Raw genomic sequence first — 10,002 nt, forward strand, 5'->3', positions numbered from 1 at the left:
TGACATCCTTATTATTTATTTTAATAATATAAAAAATGATTTTAAACTAAACACTTTAAAATTTTTCTCTTTTACATTTTAAATACATTAAATAAAAAAATCTTATAATATTGTCGTTATTATAATCTTAATATACATTCGTAGAATTCATTTTAGCTCATTTCTTTTGTAAAACACCCGAACTCCAAACTAGAGAAAAGATAGAGACGGACAAAGTAGACCAATAATTGCATTGATGTTGGACTGTTGGAGCGTATGCACCTATAAGCTCCCCACACAAAACACACAAATCATTCTCTGATTCCATGGCTGATTCCTCCGCCGCAACACTCCGCCGCCACAACTCCATGGTGGCGCCACCGCCCAGCAAACTCTCCGTCCCCCACCGCACATCAAGCTTGGACTCTCCCCACACCAATCAGACCTTCGAGCTGGTCTCTTTTAACGCCAACTCAACTTCTTCCTCCTTCTACACCTCCCTCAGAGACGTCCTCCCTTCCTTCTCCTCCTCCGCCGTCAATTCCCCCACCGCCGCCTCCTCCTCCTCCATCTCCATCCGCAACCGCCTTGTCAAGCATGCTGCCTGGGCTTACCTCCAGCCCATGTCCAGCTCCCCATCCTCCTCCTACTCCACCTCATCCACTCATTTCCTCCGCCGCTTCTCCGCCTGTCTCGGCTCCCTCTTCCGCCGCATCGCCAAAATCTTTGACCGTATACTCCTTGCTTTCAGAAGCTTACTAAGCAAAACATAATAACGCTTCAACCTCAGAAGCCCAGTAAGCCCATGCTTCAGGATACCAATCCAAATATTTGTTTTGCCAGTAAAATTTCAATTTTGTTTTCTCAGGTTTTTAAGTGTGATTCAATATGATTATTTACTTTTAAAATGTTTTATTTAATCTTTGAAATTAAGTTTATAATTCAATTTAATCCTTTTACAATACAATATTTGTAAAGGGACTAAGTTGAATCACCAAATATAATCTCAGGATTAAATTAAACATTTTAAAAAATGTAAAAGTAAATTGAATCATAAACAAAATTGAAAATTTACTCCTTGTTTTGCTTTTTTCTATGCTTGGAAAATAGCATATGTAGCTTGTGCTGTACAATTTTTATTTTATTATTTTTCTTTTTTTAAATTTGGCAAGCGGTGGCTCTTAATTGTTGTGGCCTCCTAGCGTGAAGAATAAAAAATGAAAAGAATAATCAATTGATGTATGTGGTTGTTCCAAGAGGGGTGAATAAAGAGGGAGGAAAAGAAAGAAAAGAAGAAACAATCTATTCAGTACATATGTTACAACGAGACATTACATGAATGTGAATGCTATAAGTTGTTAATTCCAATTTCCCTTTGTGCTGGGCTTAATGTGAGTGAGGTATGTACACGGGGTTACAGTTCTAGACTGATGGGCTTTTTGGGCTTACCCTTCCCAGTTTTCGTTTGAAGCTTCTGTAATATTCCCTAGTGTTGGCTTCTTTTTAGGGTCTAACTCTTACGCAAGCGTCGTAGCTTCTCGAAGACTCCACCGGGTTTGTCATTTTCTTCAGGCCCCCATGGCTCCTCCTCATGCAAGAAACCCGTTTGGGGATCTAAATGGAAATTCACTGGCCTGGCGTTGGGCGCGTCCGAAACATTACGGCGCGTTAATTTGCTGTGCCCTGAACCTGAGCCATTCATGTTGCCGTTTTCAAATAGAGCCTCACGCAATGAAGGCAATGGTGGTGCACTTGGAGCTGCAATCTCATTACCCCTTTTCTGCAATGTAACACCATAATATTACTTACAATCCTCAACAACACCACTAACTAATTGTATTTATGTTATGACATTGAATTGCAGTAGAGAATACATAGAGAACTAATTTTTAGTTAGTCAATCAAGGAGGAGCTAAAGCTTTTATTTGGAGAAGACCAACATGAAAAATATAACTTAAAATTATCAAGTTGAGGGTCATCCCCCTCCTTTTTTCTTTAATCAATATTAGTCAGTTTTATAGTTTAGGATTTGTAATTTATAATGTAAATTAAGAGTTTATGATATAAAATTTAGAATTTAAAATAAGCAAAATTATTTTTAAAAAATTGTCTAATATTTATTAAAAAAAGTTAATTCTTTAACATCCTTTATTGCAATACTAGTATCTTCTAAAATTTCAGTCTTGAGATTATAGATTATGACATAACAAATTTATAGTATTAAACTACTTTTACAGAAAGGTCGGAAGGGACAAAAACTAAGAAGATTAGCATTTCTGTAGTTAAAAAAATTAAATAAAGAATTTTTTACTTATTATTTTTCTATAAAAGAATTTAATTTTTTATTAATAATTAATTTTAACATTCATTATCTAAAATTTAAAAAAATTTAACATGTATATTTTTATATTTAATTAGTATTAAGTCTATTGCACAAATAGAAATAAGTAATTTTTATGCTTGTTAGTTAAAATAATATTTTTTTCTATATATATAAAAATACAATTAGATATTAGTATTAAAAAAATTATATTGATAGTTATAAAATTAATTCAAATTTATTTTTTTAAAAAACAATTGAATCTTGATTCTAACTTTTAATCACAATATTGGTATTTTTTATAATAATTTTTATTTAAATTATATTATGCTAATTTTATTTTTATAGAACAGAAAAGTAGAAAGTAGAGAAAAATAGAGAAATGAATGAAAAAAGAGAGAAGATAAAGAAAAATGAGAACGAAAATTTGTTAATTTTGGAAGTTAAAAAAAATTTATTTTAATTATAATAAAAAAGATATCTGATAATATATTTTGTTTATTAAATTATTAATATAAAATATACATTATAAATTATATATAGAGTGGAATAATAGAGAGAAATAGAAAAAAAAAGAGAGACAAGATAAAAGAATGTAAGAAGGAGATTTACTAATTTAGTAATTTTAGAAGAAAATATTTTCTCTAAATTTTAATAAAACAATGTTATGTTATGTGACACATTTTAGTTATATAATTAGTTAGTAATATATAAATATAATATAGTTATATTTTAATTTTAATTTTTAATTTAATTTGAATGCAATTAGACAATGCCATATTGTATATTTTGATTATCAAATTTGTAATTAGTCAATGATACACAAAAGAGATAAAATGAGTAAATGAACAAGAGATAGAAAAAGGAAGAGAGAAAAAGAGAGAACTCTTTAATTTAAAAAAATTAACTTTAATTATAATGAAGAAATGATATATGGCATATTTTAGTTGTAAAATTAATAATATAATATAATATAATAGCCATATATTGTTCAGTTTAATAGAGATTTCAAGTTTGTTCCTTTGATGGTGATCCAGTAATCCATTCAAATTCATTTTTAAATGGTTATTTTTGCTAATGGGACCATATCTAATTAAACGAATGAACACGTAATCAAAATTAAATCCTTTAATCAAATAGTAATCTCTGGCTACTTAACTTGAAAGGGAAAACTCACCTTATTCTTTTTAGTGTCGGGTTTGCCGGAAAATTTAGCCGATTGGCCAGCCAAGTAGTCGAGAACCTGCCAAAATGCAGTTTGCCCCAATTCAGTGCAGTTTTTCCAGTAAAAAATGGCCAAATTCCATGCCCTAACTCTCCATTCTTGAAATGTTTTGTCAATGTCGTTTTCATGTCTTGACACATAAGGCCGCAACACAAAATTATACACATATCCCGTTCCCTGCATTAACCAACATTTACATTATATCCAATTATATCAACTATGAACTTCACCTTTCTTAATCATTTATATTAAATAAAAATAAATAAATGAATAAAAAGAGTTGCCAAATGAGTCATTGTACCTTAGTCTTAGGATACCATAGGTAGATAAAAAGTGCAAGCTTCAACTCATCGTACAATGGAAACCTTCATAAATATAACGCGTTATTGCTAATCTAATGCAAAATTACAAATCATAATTCAACAATACAAAAATTAAAAATAAAAAAGTTAAACACTATTACACTAACCATCCAACAACTACATCTGCAAGTTTTTCCAGCACAGTAAACATTGCAACAATGATCCTGCAAAATTGACAGTGCAAAAGGGCATAAATTATAGATACCAACTACACAAAAAAAATAAAAAAAACCCAACAATTACATGTCCACATTCGATTACTCATCAACATGAATATTTGCAAAGTATCAAACTATGATTAGAAGAGATAAGACGTGTTCCCCAATTTTCGCCTTTTTAAATCCCTTTTCTCTGTTATTCTTTATCTCTTGCTTGCAAGAAAAGGCTTCTAACTTCTAAGACACTTGTTTGTATCATACTAATTACAAAATTGGTACAAGGCCTAACATGCTACGCAAATCCATGATGGTGCACATGGTCTATCCCTCTTTTTAAAGATATTAAATCCCCTTTGAATATTACAAAAGAAGATCCCTTCTATAGGGCTTTATTTTTTTAATAATTAAGGCTTATACCCACTTCTTCTCCACTACAACCAATCCTGTCATTATTATCCCTAACCTTGTAAATTATATAATAAATATGATGATGATGATATTAGTAACTTGTGAATTATAACAACCATTTCAGAAGGGTAAGGTAGGTTGTAATACCAGTATTGGCACCAGAATCGAAGTTCCTCGTTGTCAACCCTGTTCTTCTCCACAGTTTTGTAGCATTCAAATCCAGGATATGCATACCCCAGAAGCAATCTTCAATCCAAAAAAAATACAAGATATTAGTAACAATAATAATAATCATAAAGATATAAACTGAAAACAGAGCAAGAAACAACATATGTATGTACTTACATAAGACACCTTGTAAGGAAATCCCCCAACATAATCAAATAGAAACTAACTCTGAAACAAAAAGCAAGCAATTCCCAATCGTCAACAAAGCTTTGATATGAGAACTTAGAAAAACAAAGATTCTTGTGCTAATAACTATAATGATATCTTCTCCAAAAGAAAAACAAAGAAAGAAACATTACCTGTGGCTTTATACAAACCCACGACTGGGTTCACGTTTTGACAGAGTCAGAGGAAAATCGAAGTTGAAACCGCAACCGCCAAAGAAAATGGACTTGGTTGAGACTTTTAAACACCCTTTGGAGAATGGGATGGGGCCGTTTGATTAAATTAAATTATTTTAATTCTGCAGGAGAAAGAATCACGCGGTGATGATGCTATTGCTAACTCTGAAGCACAATGATGATGAAGAAGCTCTTGGATTCGAGACACCAAAAACATTGACACATGCCATATTTATTGGAACAAAAGGCATGTATATACGCGACCCCACCATCAAAATGTTTTTCCGCTTTAACTTTAATTTAAGAATTTTACTTTTTTTCTTTTGGATAGGTTATCGTCAAAACAGAAATTTAAGTATTTGACGGAATATTATTTTCAGAGAACAAATGTTATTTTAATAGTTTAACAATTAATAACTAAAATTCAATTATCTAAATTATCTTTTTAAATTTCGTCAGTATTTAATAATTAAAGATAACTTAGATAATTTATTTTTTGCTTAGTTAGCAAGTTACTTTTAATTGTTAAAAATAATATTTTTCCTTTAATACTATATGAAAATACATCATCAAAAATATGGTATCATTTGTTGTAAAATAAATAAGGAAAATATAATAAATATAAAATAAAGATATATAAATAAAAAATTTTAATATTAATATAATTAACTCAATAAAGATAATTCATATAATATGTAGTAACATAAAGAAAGAAAGAAATTATTAGTAGAGTATAAAGAAAAAGGAGAATATTTTATTACTGTGTGTGTTGTGTGTTGTGTGTTTTATCTGAAGCAAAGCCTTATACATGTACGAAGCTTTGAATTTTCAAACTTCGTTAAATATTGTTTCATTGATAAACTGAGCCGTCCATATATTAATGGGCATCCAATTTAACTTTTATTACAACACTCTCCTTTGGATGACCATTTAGAATTATTTCTCTTTAAAACCTTACTAAAGAAAAACCAAATAGAAAAAAACTTTAGTGAAGGAAAAAGAGTACAATATTCTTTGTGATGGGGACTGCCTCATTAAAAACTTTGTCAAGAAAAATTCAACGAGAAAAAAATCTGACTAAGAAAAAATGAGTACAGTTTCCCCCTCTTGTCGACATCATTTAATGTCTCAAAATCGGTGCATCCCAATCTCATATACCAATCTTTCAAAGGAGGATTCTGGGAGTAACTTTGTAAATAAATCTACTAGATTATCATTTGAGCGGATCTGTTGGATATTAATTGTCCCTTGATTTTGAAAATCATGAGTGAAGAAGAATTTGGGAGAAATATGTTTTGTTCTATCGCCTTTGATATATCCGCCTTTAAATTGAGCAATACATGCTGTATTATCTTCAAACAGGACAGTTAGAGCTATCAGTCCACATGATGACAGAATATATTGGATCAAACTCCTGAGCCAAAAACACTTGCGACTAGTTTCATGCATTGCTAGTATTTCAGGATGATTAGAGGATGTTGCCGCAATCGTCTGTTTTGTGGACTTCCATGATATAGCTGTACCACCATATGTAAATAGGTATCCTGTTTGAGATCTCTATTTATGTGGATCAAACAATTATCCAGCATCTGCATAGCCAATTAATTGTGACTTGGATCTATATGGATAAAACAATCCCATATCAACCGTTCCACGAAGATATCGAAAGATTTGTTTGATTCCACTCCAATGTCTTCTGGTTGGAGAGAAACTATACCTTGCTAGTAAGTTTACAGAAAATGATATATCGGGTCGTGTGTTATTAGCAAGATACATTAGTGCTTCAATGGCACTAAGATATGGTACTTCAGAACCAAGGATATCTTCATTTTCTTCTTTAGGACGGAATTGATCATTTTTCACATCCAAAGACCTTACGATCATTGGGTATTCAAGGGATGTGACTTATCCATATAAAATCTCTTCAAGATCTTTTCTGTGTATGTTGTTTGATGAATAAAGATCCTATTTTTTGTATGCTTGATCTGCAGGTCGAGACAAAATCTAGTCTTTTCAAGATCTTTCATCTCAAACTCTTTTTTTTGGAGCTTTTATAGTTGTTGGAATCTCTTTAGGAGTTCCAATGATATTTAAATCATCAACATACACAACAATTATAATGAATCCAGATGCAGATTTCTTTATGAAAACACACGGGCAGATATTATTATTCTTAAATTTGTTTTTGGCCAGATACTTAGTAAGACGATTATACCACATTCGTCTAGATTGCTTTAGACCATATAAAGATTTTTGCAATTTAACTGAGTATAATCCCTGTGAATATTCATTAGATGGTTTAGATATCTTTAGTCTTTCAGGGACTTTCATATAGATATCACGATCTAATGATTCGTATAAATAGGCTGTTACCACATCCATTAAATGCATATGTAGTTTATGATATGCGGATAAACTGACCAAATAACGCAATGTTATTGCATCCACTACAGGAAATATGTTTCTTCATAATCTATAACAAGTCTTTGTGAAAAACCTTGTACTACAAGTCGAGCTTTGTAGCGTATAACTTCATTTTTCTTATTTTGTTTTCTCACAAATACCCATCGGTATCTAACATATTTTACATCTTCTAGTGTATGGACTATAAGTCCAAGAACTACAGGTCCAAAGACTTCACATTTTGTAAGTGAGTCTAATTCAGCCTTCATGGCTTCTTTCCATTTTGGCCAATCATTTCTTTGACGACATTCTTCGACTGATCTTGGCTCAAGATCCTTACTTTCATGCATGATATTCAATGCCACATTATATGTAAATATTTTTTGACAATTGCCTTATTTTGGTCCCATTTTTCTCCTGTAAAGATATAATTTATCGAGATCCCGTCATTTTCATAATTTTCAGGTACCTGAACGTCTTTTGGCGTTAAAACTAGATCAGAATTTTGGACAATTGCAGGTGTCTTTACTATGTCTTTTTCAACAGGAATAATATTTGTCTCTTTTCTTTTTCGAGGATTTTTATCTTTGGAACCGATAGGCCTGCCACGCTTCTGGCATGTATTTGCTTTGGTGGCAATTTGTCCAACTGGGACATCAATTCGCATTGGGGCATTTTTCACTGGTATATAAGATTTGGTTATACTCTTTGTATCGAAAAATGCATCAGATTATTCATTTGCTATTCTTTGCAAATGTATAATATTTTGAATTTCTAATTCATTTCCCTAATGTTGAAAATTTTGATTCATCAAAATGACAATCCGCAAATCGGACTTTAAATACATCCCCAATTTGTATCTTAAGATACCTTACTATAGAGGGGGAATCATATCCAATATATATCTCTAATTTTCTTTGGGAACCCATTTTGGTGCGAGAAGGTGGTGCAATGGGAACATATATCGCACACTCGAATATTCTTAAATGGGAAACATTTGGCTGCTGGCCAAAAACTGATTGCATAGGAGAGAACTGATGGTAACTCGTTGGCCTCAAACGAATAAGTGCTGCAGCATGTAAAATGGCATGTCCCCAAACCGAGGTTGGGATATTTTTTCTCATTAGTAAGGGTCTAGCAATTAATTGGAGGCGTTTAATAAGTAATTTTGCTAATCCATTTTGTGTGTGAACATGAGCTATTGGACGTTCAACACTTATTCAATTAGCCATATAATAAGCATCAAAGGCTTGGGAAGTAAATTCACCAGCATTACCAAGATGAATTGCTTTGATTGGATTTTTTAGAAATTGTGCTTTTAATCGAATAATTTGAGCAAGTAATCTCGCAAAGGCCAGGTTGTGAGAAGACATAAGCACACATGTGACCATTTCAAATATGCATCTATTAGGATCATAAAATATATAAAAGATCCATATAATGGATGAATAGGTCTATATATATCGCCTTGAATCCTTTCTAGAAATTTAGGGGACTCAAATCCAATATTTACTGGTGATGACCTTAAAATTAACTTTCCCTGAGAACATGCAGCACAACAAAATTCACTAGATTTAAGAATCTTCTGATTCTTTAGTGAATGTCCATGGAAGTTTTCAATAATTCCCTGCATTATGATTGTTTCTGGATGACCCAATCGGTCGTGCCAAGTTATGAATTCATTTGGGTTAGTAAACTTCTGGTTTACAATGGCATGTGATTCAATTGCACTAATCTTGGTATAATATAACCTAGATGAGAGTGAGGGTAACTTTTCTAATATAACCTTTTTGTTTAAATCATGAGTTGTGATGCATAAGTACTCATGATTTCTCTCATTCATTGTTTCAATATGATATCCATTTCGGCGAATATTTTTAAAACTCAATAAGTTTCTTAGAGACTTGGTAGACAATAGTGCATTATTTATTATAAATTTTGTTCCTCTAGAAAACAAAATTATAGCTCTTCCAGAGCCTTCTATCACATTACCTGAGCCAATAATAGTATTAACATATTCTTCTTTTGGCACAAGATGGGTAAAATATATATCACTTTTGAGGATCGTGTGCGAACTTGCACTATCCGCAAGGCAAACATCTTCACTATATGTCTTTGCCATTCTCTTCAAAGACAAATAATAATAAAATGAGTAGAAATATTTATGCAGTAAAATTATTTCCTTAATTAAAAATATTTTTCTAAAATGTATACTATATACTAAAAATTTTATTATTGTTAACTTGGCACATTCAGTAATTTTGAAATTCATAAATATTTTATTATACATTATACTTGAAATTCAGATGCATAGAAAATAAAACTTAACAAGAAGTTTCTTACATTATTTATTCACATACATGAATACTTAACAATCCCACATATTAAACTATTTCATCATTGATCAAATTGCCAATATTTTCTTCAGGATCCTCAAAAAAATCAGATACATCATAATGAGTGGTGTAATTTTTAGCATCATTTAAAACAATTTGTTTCCTTTCCTTTGTCATCCTTTTTCAAAGATACTTGATAAAGATCAACTAGGTGCCTTGGGGTACGACAGGTACGCAACTAA

The 10,002-nt window shown here is 31.4% G+C and overlaps 2 protein-coding genes across 2 annotated transcripts; one reads left to right on the plus strand and one right to left on the minus strand.

The window, feature by feature from the left end:
* The first annotated feature begins 271 nt into the window (after nt 1-271).
* Nucleotides 272-1,347, plus strand: LOC107494084 (uncharacterized). The gene has a single exon (XM_016115118.3). It carries the CDS (start codon nt 306-308, stop codon nt 750-752), a length of 447 nt encoding a protein of 148 aa, XP_015970604.1. The 5' UTR covers nt 272-305; the 3' UTR covers nt 753-1,347.
* Nucleotides 1,262-5,228, minus strand: LOC107494083 (putative HVA22-like protein g). The gene is made up of 7 exons (XM_016115117.3): nt 4,980-5,228; nt 4,798-4,848; nt 4,600-4,698; nt 3,994-4,050; nt 3,826-3,889; nt 3,477-3,701; nt 1,262-1,759 (listed from the first exon to the last, which is right to left on the minus strand). Exons 2-7 carry the CDS (start codon nt 4,827-4,829, stop codon nt 1,490-1,492), a joined length of 747 nt encoding a protein of 248 aa, XP_015970603.1. The 5' UTR covers nt 4,830-4,848; nt 4,980-5,228; the 3' UTR covers nt 1,262-1,489.
* Nucleotides 5,229-10,002: the final 4,774 nt, after the last annotated feature.

Source organism: Arachis duranensis, chromosome 6 (assembly GCF_000817695.3).
Source record: "Arachis duranensis cultivar V14167 chromosome 6, aradu.V14167.gnm2.J7QH, whole genome shotgun sequence".
Taxonomy (NCBI): Eukaryota; Viridiplantae; Streptophyta; class Magnoliopsida; order Fabales; family Fabaceae; genus Arachis; species Arachis duranensis.

What these genes read in the sequence shown, in the direction of transcription:
- LOC107494083 (XM_016115117.3), bottom strand. Translation starts at nt 4,829, where the DNA reads ATGTTGGGGGATTTCCTTACAAGGTGTCTTAT. An exon ending in GCAGATGTAGTTGTTGGATG is followed by an intron (nt 3,890 to 3,993) that starts GTTAGTGTAATA and finishes ATATTTATGAAG; the next exon opens with GTTTCCATTGTACGATGAGT. An exon ending in TATGGTATCCTAAGACTAAG is followed by an intron (nt 3,702 to 3,825) that starts GTACAATGACTC and finishes TGGTTAATGCAG; the next exon opens with GGAACGGGATATGTGTATAA.
- LOC107494084 (XM_016115118.3), top strand. Translation starts at nt 306, where the DNA reads ATGGCTGATTCCTCCGCCGCAACACTCCGCCGCCACAACTCCATGGTG.